At 48.1% G+C, this 14,409-nt stretch overlaps 1 protein-coding gene and 1 long non-coding RNA gene across 2 annotated transcripts; one reads left to right on the top strand and one right to left on the bottom strand.

Moving 5' to 3' along the window:
• Window positions 1–1,574: 1,574 nt before the first annotated feature.
• On the bottom strand, window positions 1,575–2,533 carry LOC119099921 (uncharacterized). The gene is made up of 3 exons (XR_005094439.1): window positions 2,442–2,533; window positions 1,952–2,087; window positions 1,575–1,644 (listed from the first exon to the last, which is right to left on the bottom strand). It is a non-coding gene; the product is annotated as an uncharacterized LOC119099921 (long non-coding RNA).
• A 2,922-nt stretch (window positions 2,534–5,455) lies between these two features.
• Window positions 5,456–9,181, top strand: LOC119100448 (regenerating islet-derived protein 4-like). The gene is made up of 2 exons (XM_037223542.1): window positions 5,456–5,497; window positions 8,687–9,181. The coding sequence occupies exons 1-2, from the start codon at window positions 5,456–5,458 to the stop codon at window positions 9,179–9,181; spliced, it is 537 nt and encodes a 178-aa protein (XP_037079437.1).
• Window positions 9,182–14,409: the final 5,228 nt, after the last annotated feature.

Genomic DNA, 14,409 nt, shown 5'->3' with positions numbered 1-14,409 from the left:
CGCAATTCGTGCAGGATATTTCAACCATATGCTGGCATGTTTTCACGTCGTTCAACATTGTGTTCTACCATCAATGCATTATGCATACTTGTCAAATAAGCAAACACGCAGAATTCAACCATCTAAAATCACCACAGCAATGTTCGGAAAGACCTCCCCTGGCTCAAAAGAAAGATTTCTCCACAATGGATCGACAGAGATTGGGTGGAAGGGTCCCGTTGGGTAATGATTGGCTTGTTTCGCCAGTCAGAGGCGTGGGCGAACTTAAATGCTCCAAAGCACCGACGAAAGTGCAAACTGTCTTTTCGGAAACCTGCGTGTTTCGCACCACCACTCCATGACATCGAACTTACGATGCCATGGAGTGGCGGTGCAGGAATGCAACGCAGCTGAATGACAGCTCACCTGATCGAGCAGGGCGCTGAGCAGCAGCGGCACGGAGACGGCCTCTGGCGGGACGGCCGCCAGCCGCTCTCGGTACAGCTCTGGCTCGGGCGTGCATGGCCAGCCCGCCGGCGCCTCCTCCTCCGACGCTGACGGCAGTAGTGGAGCCGCCGACGGTGCGGGCGACTTCGAGGACCGCTCGGGCGGCGTTGGCGACGGCGGCGGCGCCTCGTCGGCGGCGACAGACGTCGGCAACTCCGGTGGGAACACGGCGGTGATGTCGGGAATCTGTGGCGGAACACAGTGGAAATGTCGGGAATCTGCCGCGGAACATGACGGGATTGTTGGGAATCTGCGGCGGAACACAGCGGAAATGTCCCGAATCTGCGACGGAACACGGCGGAAATGTCGGGAAGTTGCGACGAAACACGGCGGAAATGCCGATAAGTTGCGGCGGAACACGGCTGGAATGTCGGGAAGTTGCGGTGCAACACGGCTGAAATGTCGGGAAGTTGCGTCGGAACACGGCGGTGGTGCTGCGGCGGAGCGCGGCGGTATGTCAGAAATATGCGGCGGAAGACGGCGGAAATATTGATAATCTGCGGCAGACACACAGCGCGTGTGGCGAGTCGGACATATGGTCAGGGGTGTCACGCTGGACGGTGACAGAGGTTTGCAGCCGCCAGCACTTGGCGGTCTGTGAGACCGGTAGCTGGCATCGCAGACTGGACCCCGTGGGAGGGCTTTTGAACGACAGCTATTATTCGCACAAGTGGTAACAACGGGTAGGTTAAATGCAGAACTATTTAACTTTGCGATTGATGACCTATTTCGGACTTGCAGTACGTTTATTCACCCTGTCACCTCTACAGCTGTACGTTTCGTGCTGGGAGTGTATTTTACGATCTTTCAGCTACGCATTCGTTGGCTGGAAGCCTTTCACCACTACACGTCCACCGATCCCATTCCCGCTATTCGTGCTTCAGGAAGTCAGTAAGGCTCCAGTTTACTCCCAATCCGTTGCAGATCCAAGCAGTTGCCTATAACACCAGCCTGAGATAATGATGCATTATGGTTGCAGCGGTACTGTGACAGGCTAAAATGTCTATGTCGAAAATAGGCATGCTTTGCTGGGATCTTATTCCTTATTGCGCTCACCTGTATTACGCAGAGATTACGCAAATAGCAGTCGAAAATTGTCTTCAGTTTCAAGCTGTCATAGATTTCCACAGCCAGCATGTCGAACATCAAGCAGCCAGCCTAAAAAGAACGCAAACATGTGCCAGTGGGTACGTACAATTCAAAATCATAATCTACTAGGCATCGCATACCCTTCCGCCAGATTAGCTCGCCGATCCTGGTGTATTTTCGTGTCGCAGGCAACTTTATTAACATATCAAAGCAGGTACATGTCCCGCCAGTATATCTCGATAAAACACAGCATGGCTGAACATAACGCACCGGCCTGTTCACATGGATGTTCTCTTAAAAACTGATCTAATTCCGTTATCCTCCACGTAGTGGAATGTACATTTTGGAGAGCAGATTATAAACTAACCGCACTAACCTGATGTCGATCTGAGCTACACGTGACGGTCGGCAGGGGCATTACAAGATCCCTAACCACAAAATTAGATGGAACAGCCTCCGTGCTGTTGGATCTCAGGTTTGCTGACAGCTGCTCCCAAAATAGTGGGAGTTTTCTGTGTGGAACAGAGAAGTCATCAGTGGATATTTAATGTCGCGTTAGGTTCGGTTATCACTCGAACACCTCTCATCCCGGTATTATCACTTTACTCTTAAACAACTGAGCTGAACAAACACTGGAATATGTCCTGATTTCAGAAGTTAGGTTGGAAAAAATTAACCCTGATGTAGTATATTTGTAGCTGGAGCTCTCAACAGCTTAGATCGATGCATGGATTTAGGACCAATGCGCAGGTAAACTGGGGGGGGGGGGGGAGGATAGGGAGAGCTTCAAGCGACCCGGATGGGGACTGGATGATATCAACAAATTTGCCAGCACAAAAAGGCTCGTTTACTACGCGGATACTTACTGTTTGCAGCTAAAGTCATTCGACTCAGACAGTTCTGGAACAGCCCCCATCGATTGTTGAGAAGAACTCTCGACCACATTGCAAGACATCTGTCTTGGCGCCACTTGAGCCGGAATGTTGGGCTTCGTCTGGACTCGAAACAAGACCTCCACGGGAACACCTGTTCAACCACAGCTGATTTGGTTAACAATGACCAGACAGGATGTGATCAAAAACTCCGAGTTTGAGGGTCTCAGTACACTCGACACTTAATTACTGGCATATCATATGAATCATGAACATGGTGCAGGATTGTGGACGGTGTCCGCTTCGAAATTTGTCGGGTAACCGACGCATGTTCGTAAAGGACACGGCGTTAAATGAGCAGCCAGCGTTCGTCTAACCTCTTTTCTCCAGCTCGACAGGCAGCATTGGAAGCAAGAAGCCCACTAGAATCACGTATATGTCGGGACCCTGCACAGGCGCGTCCTCTGAAAAGAACCAGATCATTACAAAGTTCATCATCCACCCAAGTCGATCACTACCAAGACGTTATGTGATGGAATGTCACGGAATGTGCTCTTAACTATGGTCCCATTTGATATTGAAAAAAACATCTTTTTCTAGAAACATCGGAAGGGAGCTGATGCAGCGAGAGCTCAGACATCTCGAAGGAAATGGCACATCGATGACATATTCTAGGATCATTACCCGCGCCCGGCGGGGGAAGTCGACCACCTCTACGGGTTTTTTAGGACTGGTAAAAACACGAATAATTGTTGCAACATGAAATTTACGGAGCCTGTTAACATGTCAAGTTTGCATCCGTTGTGGAATCTGAAGTGCTTGTCTACCAAGATCAGCAGCGTAGGTCAGGTCAAAGAGATCAACTTCTGAAAACGTTGACCACACATTCTTGTAAATAATGCAAATTTGTACGCATGTGTGCTTATATATGAAGTCAAGAGTACTAAATCGCATGCACAACCATCATATGACCAAAAAGTACATGACCTTGGTCCCGGTCATAATCTGACTCTATTGGTATATTTTGCAAACCGCATGCTGAGTTAAAAAGGTAGTTTTATTCAATAACTTTGGAAGCAGAATTTAAATACTCCACTGTCAACATGTTCTGACATCATCACGATGCATAATGAGGTCACAATAGGGCACATGAGCACATTCAAGCCCACATGATCACCCAAAGTAAATAGCCTCTGTTACCAATAGCGCAGAGACTAGATGAATGAGTGGGACGCGTGTAACCACCTCTTTATCGTGTATGTAAAACTGGTGGCCTATGATTTCATTTAACGACGTGCCTGTTCTCAATTTGTTGCAAATACATTACGAAGCGTCCAAGGGACAATGTGTTATGTGAATAGCAGTTATGCAATCTACAACACCTGCAGATGTACACGATTTATACACTTTTATTTATGAATGAATAAATTAAACATTAATATATTAATGTACTATTTCTGATCGCAGAAAAGCACTGCACCGGTGACATGAACGCATTTAGCACCTTTTCGTTTAAATGGTTTGCAAGTTTTACCTAAGTTAACTTCAGATGACCTATCGGTTGGCCTAAAATGGCGTTTTTGTGGTTGGAATACTTTTGCCCCACAGCTGCACCTAATAAAATAGACTTAGTCAGAAGCCCATCGCTAAAAAGGGTCGTTCTTGTACCGGTAGACCAATTTTGAATGGTGACTTGATTTGACCTGACCCTTGTGGAGAAACAGAAATGGTTGGAATGGACTCTTCGTAGTCTCAATGCCTATTTACGTGCCCGCACCACCCGTCTTGACGTGTTAACACGGGTTTAAATTGCTTCCATCAAAACAACCATTGTTGACTTTTCGGGACCTCTAGAGACCTCTCATTTGACCTAATGTCAAAAATTTGGTGGGATTCTTCATGATTTGACTGGAACTTTACAACGGTATCTTTGTTTTTTTTTCTCATACGGCGGCGTGCAGCTTGGAGATCCCACGAGGGGGGGGGGGGCAACTTCCCCCCGGCCCGACGCGGTCGTCTCAGACACCCGGCCGGACGCGGGTAAAGATTACGTCCGCTTGCATAGAACAGGGCCTGTTAGGCGATTTTGCAGAAATAAGGCAATTGTCTGGGTCCCTTCTCTGTACTATCTGACCATACCACAAAACTGACTGTTCGGGAGCGTGCAGGATGTTGGAGCATGCGTGACACAAGACAATTCCAAAATGTCGCCGCGGATGCGGTCCGTCAGAGAGCTTCGGATGGTTCAGCGCGTACCGCAAGATCAAAACAACACAGTCCCAGAATGATCATGCTGCAAAATGGCGTGAAACGGCATGGACCTGGTGCAGTTACGCCAAACAGCATTTATTTATGGACTACGTTCTGCAGTTGTGGTGAAAATGTTTTTTTCAAACCTTTCCCAAATATTAACAGTCCATCCAAGCATTATCCTTCATTGCAAGGTTGCACGTAGCCATTGTCTCTGAAATCCAAACACATTACCTATGATGACGATTTCGTCCAAGTTGATCGAAGTGTCGTCATTTTCCCCACGTTTCTTCAGTTTCGTATGGCGCTTCTCACAGAAATCGTCGTCCTCCTCTCTCGTTTCTTTTCTCTCTTCCTCCTCCGCTTTTAATGTTTTTCGTCGATTTTGTGAGGATCTCCTGGACTCTCTCCTTCCATCTGGCTGCTTGGACAGCTTTCTTTCCTCTGCTTGTCTCGATTCGGGGTTCGAGGTTTTACCCGTTCCTTTCATGTCTGAACCACCTTCAGATTTATTTTCGTCAGGGTCTTTACTGGAGCCTTTTTTCTTGTGTTCTTCGGATCCCGGAAGCTCAACTTCGATGATTGATGTTTTCTGAAAAGACAATTTTACCTTAAACGGACATGAAGGTGCTCACTTTCCCCTTCCGCAGTTTGCCTGGCGACTATTGTCATTCCCAGGGACTGTGCGAGTCACTCCCACGGATCGGCAAGTGAGTGTAGCATGCGGCTGTAAGTCATATGTGCGTTCAAAGTCCAAGATGAATGCATCGCACCGCGACGCCCAACGGTATTCTGGTCAGGTCGGCTGTTTAATGGGACAGACATGAAGGGCTGCAGAGCATGTTGCTGTTATTGTTGTTCACCCTTATGCACCTGGATTATTATGCGCTTCTTAACACGCGCCCGGGTGGCCGCCTAGATACCTTCGCTCTGGTGGGGAGTCAATTTGACCCCCATGAGGTCTCGGGAACTAAGAAAGTTAGAGACACCAAATTTACAGGGTATGCTGAACTATGCGTGAACTCACCTATACCAAGGTTTTAGGTTCCTAGGTTATGATCTCCAGGCCAAAAAAGGTCAAACAAGGTCAAACAAGGTCAAGTTCCAGGTTGGTCTCCAAAGTGCCCCCAGAACCTAGATAACCGTTTCTAAGCAAAAGGTCACATGCTCATTTGAAGTCAGTGACCTTGTTCGGCCTTTCAAAGGTCAAAGTGATCAAAATCATGCAAGACTGATTTGAGTTTTGCATTTGACTAAGCGACAAAGATTACGCTAGACAGTATGTTCCTAAAATAAAATGTTGACATGGGTCATTGTAGGTCAATGACCTATTCTGACCTCTAAGAAGTCCATGGAAGATGCGGTTCCTGCTATCAATGAATTCGAAATGAGCACCACAGACCATCCCATACAGCAAGCCATTGAGTGATAAAACAGGTTGGTTTTGACCTTGGTGTGACCTTAACACTTGACCTTAGGTCAATGTGATTTGTTCATTCAACTGTTGTGTTGCCTAAGAAAGCATCATAGAGATGTATGGCTTCGTCTAACACTCCGTTGTTGGATCAGATTGAAGGATTTGCTAGAAATTGTCTTCGCTGAAACCATGGTCTGATTTTGACCTGCCATAGGCCAGCGACCTTACAAGGTACATCTAAATTTATGATGCCAAAAGATTTGCTACTTAATTTTCCATAGATATGCAAAATTTGGCGCGCTGCACCGCGTCGTTCAGAAGCCATTCTGGAAGAACCTTCGGAGTGAGGCAATTTCTTTTACGTGGACAGCGTGCTCTATAGATACTAGCGATCACCTAATCTTGGAACAGTATCTGAGACACTTTTAGGAAGTTTGGGATCCAACCTACTTTATTCACCACAGATCTAAGGTTTTTGCTCATTAGGAGCCTCAACGATGTCAAATACTCGTGGCATGTGCTAAAGATGCCGAAGCCATGTGGATTTTGTTGCATCGTGCATCCAGAGCGAAGTTAGATACCTGTATAATCTACCCTTATTTGTCTGCTAATAACCACACCCTTTTCATTTCGGACGAAATACGTCGAACTGCCGGTTCCAGAAAACCTGCCACTGTTTTGTTTTGTCTTTATTAGGAACCATGGTGTTTCTTGCAGAGAGTTTTTGTGTTGCGATGGAATCCGAATCGCTCAAAATAACAAAAGTTGGAGAATGTGTGCAAAAAGATTATTGGTTCTTTGTTGAACAATTTTATTAAAGCATGACTACATGTAAAGGTTGATGGTTATGTGCTAATACACGATAGTTATGCTGCCTTCTATTATCCAGCTTTGAAGCCGCACAAGTGGGTCGGATCTTTTCGTTAGGAATTCAAAATGTGGAATAATAAATTTACATGTAGTGAAAATACATAAACAAGGAACAGCTGTGTATACTGGCGGCGTGACAACATTCGTTGCAGGCTAGGTTCAGTTTCATGCAAACGGTTCACCTACCATCCCAAAATAGTGTCCAAAAACCGACCCTCATTTAAAACTGTGAAATCATATTCGTCGATTTTAGCGGGTCCTGTTTTCTTTCTTTGTTGTTTCAAGTTTGCATGCTTGAAAACTCCATCCTTGGCTTAGCTTTTGCTCGCAACACATTGGTGCCAAACTAGTCATTGGTTTTGATCCGAGCAGCGCCAACTAAATAACAAAAATACTTCCTAAATGTATTGCATTCGGTGTGGTTGGTTACTAGATACTCAACCTAACATTAAGCAACAACTTAAACTACTTCGCACATTGCAGCCAATTCCAGGTAAAAATACTCCCGAGTTCATTTTTCGCGACCATCTGCTAGAGGTATTCATGCTAAATGTATTGGCGATGCTTTCACTCGATTACTTGCCACCTAAAATAACCGAATTCTCGGGCGCGCGAGGATTTTTGCCCTTGCATTTTAAATAAAAGTTTTGATGCTGGTCTGATGCAAATAGCCTTTGTGGAACCATGCAAGAATATGCAATGGTCGCAATACTCGCTTTATCGTTCCATATCATCGTGCCTAACATGAACACCCCAAAAAACAACATATGGTTGACGAACAAAACACACGATGCTCTCTGAAGTTACTTAGCATAATGTGATTGCGCATTTTGGTTTCCTCAGTATGACGTTTGGCCGCCAATCTTCTTGTTTTTTATTCCATTATCTTAGAATGAAGACGATATGGCCCTGCATGCCAAGCTCCAATGATGAGAACGCGAATGATGTTATGGTCGCCGCACCATGATATGTGCTGCCAGTCGGCAATCACAAATGTGTTTGTGGCCGGAAATAACTACCTTGGCCACTAGCTTCGGTCAGACTCAATCGTCGCACGCGGCAGCAGTTGGCACGAGTCACGATGTTCGGTATATATGGAGGACGTTCAGCAGCACCACCAGTGTAGACAGGGCTCTTCTCCAGGGTGATTCGGTGCGGCGCTCCTCCCCACCCCCTCGTGCAACAAAATATCAGTGCTGCCCACGCTTATCATCGGCGTTGCAGGCGGCTACCGAGGCCTGGTGGCGAGCAGTCCATCAACCACGCTGCAGGTCCGCAGACAGACATCCTCGATCAGCATCATTCGCCGCTTAACATCGGTCATACGTGTGTTGGTTACTTGTCAGTTGCGGACAGTGCTCCACGCCACTTCCGCTCTCCGTTATAGGCTGCCCGCCTTATCCTGCTAGCCGGCGTATTCAGCTGCCCCACATCGTCCACCGGTGCAGCCTGCCGTCACACATCGCCAGCTAGTGAGGTCAGCATGTTCAGTGGCTCTCGCCGCGGTCACCGGCGTCCGGCAGCGTCACGGCTGCGTCTGACGGCGCTGCTGCTGCTGCTGCTGCTGCTGCTCTGGACATGCCCGGCCGGCACGGATGTGACGTCCGGCCGCCTGGTCTCGCACTGGCTGAGCCGGCAGCAGCCGCTGGGCGCTGCCCGGCCGGCGCCGAGCCGCGTGCAGTGCGGCGCGCTCTGTCTGCAGCGGGAGGCGTGCACGGCGACCGTGTGGCAGCCGGCCGGCTGCGCCCTGTACCAGGCGGCCAACACCAGCGGCGGCCAGACCCTGACCGGGCTGATGATGCTGGGCCGCACGAAATGCCCGCCCACGTGGATCGACTGGCGGCGCAGCTGCTACCATTACGTCAATAAGGACGTGAATCCCATGGACGCGGAGGCTGCGTGCCGTGGACATAACCCTCGGGCGCACTTGACCTCGGTCGCCAGCCGCGAAGACCTGGACTTTCTGCTTGAGCACCTCATCAACGGAAGGGACGTCGTCATCGGCCTGGTGCGCTCGCCCGGCGCCACTGGCTGGCACTGGACGGACGGAGAGACGTCGGCCTACAGGAACTACGCCGACAAGGAGCCGAAGGATGATGTGAATCGGCTGTACACTCACATGAAGCACGACGACGGAGAATGGGTCACAAAGAAGAGCGATAACAAAGCACACTACGTCTGCAAGATTTTGCAGTGATGCCACTTGGCCCCGCCAGCACGGATCTGCGAACCGCCGTTGATGTTCCTTTGAATGGCCGGAGAGGCTATCAAAGAGGAGGAAGGAGTTGTAGGCTCACTGAGGTCTTCACGGGCCCGGAAAGTGGTCGTTAGATGGCCAGGCTGCTCACACGGGCGGATAGGTTCGTGTTTGACCGACGTTGTACCTCCCACGAGGTAGGGGTGCTTACGCTTGTTGGCGCAGCTCTGACGTTCGAGTGAAAGGGTGATAGAAACCGGAGATGCTCATATAAAGTCTGGAAGCCGGCATGCTGCAAGGGGGTCTTGCATATAGGTATCGCTGAGGTATAACACCTAACGTGGAGATAGCGGCTTTACATGCGTGTTTGCATGCATGGACCTCGATGCATGGGGGTGATTAGTTTCTCGCTACCTGCTCAGTCCGATATTGTGCTGAACAACATGAGGAGGCAGGTTGAGTAATCAGTAATTTTAGGCATAGATCCCAACAATTTCTTCTCTTTGTATTTGCCTTTATAGTCCATAAGATACAGCCGAAGAGCCTTATTTTTTATCATTTTTTATCCTTTATTCTTCACGTTTTCTCTGTAAATCGTGGATCCTGCGTGAGCAACAAACCAACGCTTTCAGCGATATTCCGCTGCCATTTGCGCCAAGTAAGGAGCCTTGCTTTTTGATGTAGGTGAATATCAATCAGTTAGAAAGATGATCACTTCATAGTATTCAAGCCCAATTGCTATCACTCATACGCCTGCTGGTTGCTGGGATACCGCTAGTCTGGTACGAGACAGAAGTTCTGGCGCATAGCAGTATTTCGGAAACAGCTGTATTCGCACAGTAATTCTACTACGGCTCGTGCAGTATGTGAAGAACATCTTTGTGGATGTTTGTAACAAGAAATCACAAAAATGCTCCTTGGTTACTGCTGGACCACACCGCATTTTTAAGCTGGTAATGAATGTAATCACGCTTGGATATGCCTGTAAGGTTATTCTCTGGTCTTAAAGTAGGGGCGCTGTCTGACAACCTGCTCAGTTTGAGGTTTCCTTGATGACTAGTAGGTATTGGGTTAATCAAGTAATGACTTGTCCAAGGTCTCTTCACCTATGGTGCAGTTCAGAAGCTGTCGAAATGCTCGCAATTTTGTGACGCACTTGGAATTCATATTCATAAACAAGCATTTTATTGAGCGGGATTAAAATTCGAAAGATAAAATAAGATGAGCCCTAAATGCGACATAGCTCTCGCGCTCACCAAAATCATTGGTCTGTCTTCGTCTGGATGCCATGCAAGTCATGTTCTTATCTCCCGACCGCAAACTGAGCTGCTGAGTCGCTAACCATAAACAAATGCCATATGTCAGTATGGAGCTCCTGCAAGCGGACGGCGAAACCTTCATTGAAATGTTATGGTTTTCGATAAAGGCATGTCGCTGAAATATCAACGTAGCTTTACCACCATATACTTGTTTTTCTACCGGGAATAAAGGTATTTTTATTGTCTTAGCGAAATGTTAGGGGGTTGACATCACATGCTTAGACTATTACAAAATGAGCATCCAATCCCAGCACCACAGCACCATAGTCACCATATATGCACAAATATAGGAATATATATATATATATATATATATATATATATATGTGTGTGTGTGTGTGTGTGTGTATGTGTATATGTATACAAACATACATATACACATACTGCATGTGATTAAATTCATGTGCGTACACAGAGGAATCACGTATGTAAGCCTGACAGTGTGCACCAACTTCTAAAGAATACATTGGTGTTGTAAAATGAAAAGGGTGCAGTTGCGCTTTTCCCTTGCATGCTGGCATATGAAATCTGCGTGAAATTTACTGTTATGCACTTGCAACGTGTGTGACTATCACAAACCAGCTACGCGTCCGCTCCTGACACAACACGCTTTCACCGACAAAACCCATGCGTTTCAGTTAATGCAAGCAAAGCATTAGCGCGCCTCCATGCGGCATTTAAAAAACGGCCCTCAATCTTTCCCCGAATACGCTTGGGCAGCTGCCCACCTACTGAGAATTGCCTACTGATTTGCTTACTGATTGTTACCTCTTGCCTACTGATTTCAACAGACAAGAATCGAACCCTGTTGTTTTTTTCTGAAGGACACTGTTCTAGGCTCGTATTTCTTTGAAAGGAAACCGACTCTCATTCGCTCTGCCCAAAAATGTTTTTTCATACGCCGCACTTGCGCAGCGCCCGCTGTGTCTGCAGCAGTAAAAATCCCACATGCAAAGCATTTATGGCCGAAGATCATTGATCGAAGTTGTTTTGTTGGAAAACAAAAGCTGAAATCTTGTCAAGAAAGCTTTAAAAGCTCTGCACCTTATTCTGTCGTAAAACAGCAATTTTAAGACATTTCTGCTGAAGCGCTGAGCGAAACCAAAACACAGCTTGCACGCATGTCCGAGGGCAAGAACAGAAGCTGGCCCGGCAACGACAGCACCGCGCCGAATTGCAGGTCCCGGCACAGAGCACCTACCTCCTTCCTGATCTGGGCGAGCTGCATCTTGACGACGCCAGCCATGAGGTCGGCGTCCACGCTGCCGGTCTCGTGCAGCATGTTGCCGGCGGTGCGACACAGTTCGTCCAGCGGGTCGTTGCGGGACAGGTCGCGGCGCGGCGCGCGGCGCGCCGACGCCTTAGCGGCCTTCTTCGACTCCGGGCCCTTCTTGGAGAGGAGCAGCTGTGGTGGGTTGATGGTCAGATGGCATACGCAGCTGCATGTGGTTAGAGTCAGAGGAGTGGGTAATCTGGGGTCCGCACCCCTGGTGCGGAAGGTGAAGGGAGGCGAACATACCGACTTTTTCCTAATTTACCATTTGTCCTACGCACATTGACCGGAGAGAGCTCACCAAAAGTGACTATTCCTGTTTGAGAGGACTTCACCTGTCTCATACTGCAGTTAAATGCAGCCGCAAAATTCAGATATTACCCGCACTGTGTTTTAACCGTCGTGTAATATCGCCCCCCCCCCCACCCCCTGAAAGGGGGGTCGATATTATTTAAGGTTTTCTGAGGATACCTCTTGGTCATGTCATGCAGTCGCGCCCAAATTTTTAGTGGTCTATGAGGCAACCATTGCGCGCATTTTGACAACTAAAGCCTGCCCAGCATTCCTACTTTCGGAGCAGCGGCGGTTTACGATTATGAGGAACACTGCACGGCGATCTCCGGCTTACGTAGGGGGCGGACGCCAACTGACGATACAGCGGAACGCGCGGGGTGGCCCACATTAAAACACGCACATAAAACATGAAGCGATACACCATGACACTCAAAATTAATGGCATAATAACAATATATCCCGATGGTGTGGCCTTTTTGTCAAATGCAACAGTTCTGTTAGAGAGCGTGCTTTCGTTTAAATGAAGATGAATCGTTTCACATGTGAAATGCAACAATCAGCAGCGCGGATTTTGGTAGTCAAGAAAACGCAAAAAGTGACGATTTCCCGGTTTCGAGCCCGGACCTTCAAAACTGGGCGATGTGCTAAGAAGATTGATGAGCCTGTTGTTGTGAGATGTTAGCCTTCATCATTCAATCAGTCGTGGGCTGTTAGTCGCTGTGTATGCTTCAGAAGAAAGTTTCCACGTCTCTGGATCGCTAATAAGGTTGAAAAGTGCAACGTGTTTACGAAAAGATATCGTCTACTTATGCTAGTAATTTCAAGGTTTGACCAGTTTTAGACCGTTTAATGCTATGGCTGCTTGAGGAGGCGAAGACAGTTGTGTTGGACGCCGGGCATTCTCAAGATTCTATCCGCTAAACGCTTCGTATGGGTTGGCAAAATACACTGGGTTAAGGATTGAGAAACCACATTCTCAAACAGCCCATGCTTCTTAAATAACGACGCTCAATAGAACACGGCTTCACTGTTAAAAGATGATCATGAAGAGAGTATGGATACGGGATTCGGTCGACATATTTTTGGGCGATTCTTTCAAAACGCGCTCGGGTGGGGTGAAATAAACCCCTCCGAATGTTGGTCCTTAATGGTTTCCGAACGGCGCGGCCTAGCCCCGTCCAATTTTGCATAGCTGCAGAGAGCTGAATAGCGAATCATCTGGCGTTAAAAATTCAGATCTCCCTTGTAGGGGCACTGACCTATGACAGGTCAAAGGCAGGCCATGGTTTCAGAAAAGGCAATTTCCAGGGACTCGCTCAATTTGATCCAACAACGGAGTGTTAGACGAAGCCATAGATCTCTGAGATACTTTCTTGGGCAACACACAAAATTTAATGAACAAATTACACTGATTTAAGGTCAGGTATGAGAGTCAGACCATGGTCAAAGCCAACCTGTTTTATTACTCCTGCCCGCGATGTATTGGGTAGTCCCTGTTGCTCATTTCGAATCTACTGACGCAACCAGTTGCATTATGCACCTTCCATGGCCTTTATAAACGCCAAAATAGATCACTGACGTGGAATGACCCACGTCAACATTTTTTTTAGAAACATACTGCCTGGCGTAATCTTTGTCACTTATCCAAATGCAAAATTCAAAGCGAGCCGGTCCGACCAACTCTGACCTAAGTGAGTTCACGTACAAGTCAACACGCCCTGTAAGGTGGCCTCTAGCTCTTTTGGTTCCTGAGATCTTAGGGGGTGTTCAAATTGACCCCCACCCGAGCGAAGGGTGTCCAAACGGTCAACTGGGCGCGTGTTAAAGGGTACACAGGTTTAACGTCCAGGTTTAAGATTCATTATAATGATGGTGTGCCTGCAGTCAATAGAAGATAAGCTATGTGCGTGTTTTTTTCCTTTCGAAAGATGGGTCTGCTTGCTCGAATGCCCGACTTTCCCGCCAAGCCCGGGCCGACCACCCAGCACCACCTCGGCTAATTCCTGGTAGTCGATAAGGACGAAGCTGCGCCGCCGGCCGAAGTAAACAGACGTGCCGATCATGTCCACCAGGTCCCAGTACTGGAGGTCGGCGGCGGCCACCATGTACACCCGGCAGCTCCACAGCTCCTGCGAACGATCGGAGTGAAGGTCTCGCGGTGCCGGCCCAACTCGGCTGGCTGGCTGGCGCTCGGTCAGGTTGCGCGCAAGCACAACACCAGGCAGCGGCCGGCGAGAGGTTCGCGTCGATCACGCGAGCAAGTTAGCATCATTTCTCGTCAACGAGAGAGCGCAACGGCCGCATGAGAAACGTTAGAGCATCCGAATGCCCTAATCACCAAA

The sequence above is a fragment of the Pollicipes pollicipes genome, unplaced genomic scaffold (assembly GCF_011947565.3).
Source record: "Pollicipes pollicipes isolate AB1234 unplaced genomic scaffold, Ppol_2.1 Scaffold_4881;HRSCAF=5763_pilon_pilon_pilon, whole genome shotgun sequence".
Lineage (NCBI taxonomy): Eukaryota > Metazoa > Arthropoda > Thecostraca > Pollicipedomorpha > Pollicipedidae > Pollicipes > Pollicipes pollicipes.
Note: the sequence above shows the minus strand (reverse complement) of the source record. Positions and strands in the feature narration are given on the sequence as shown.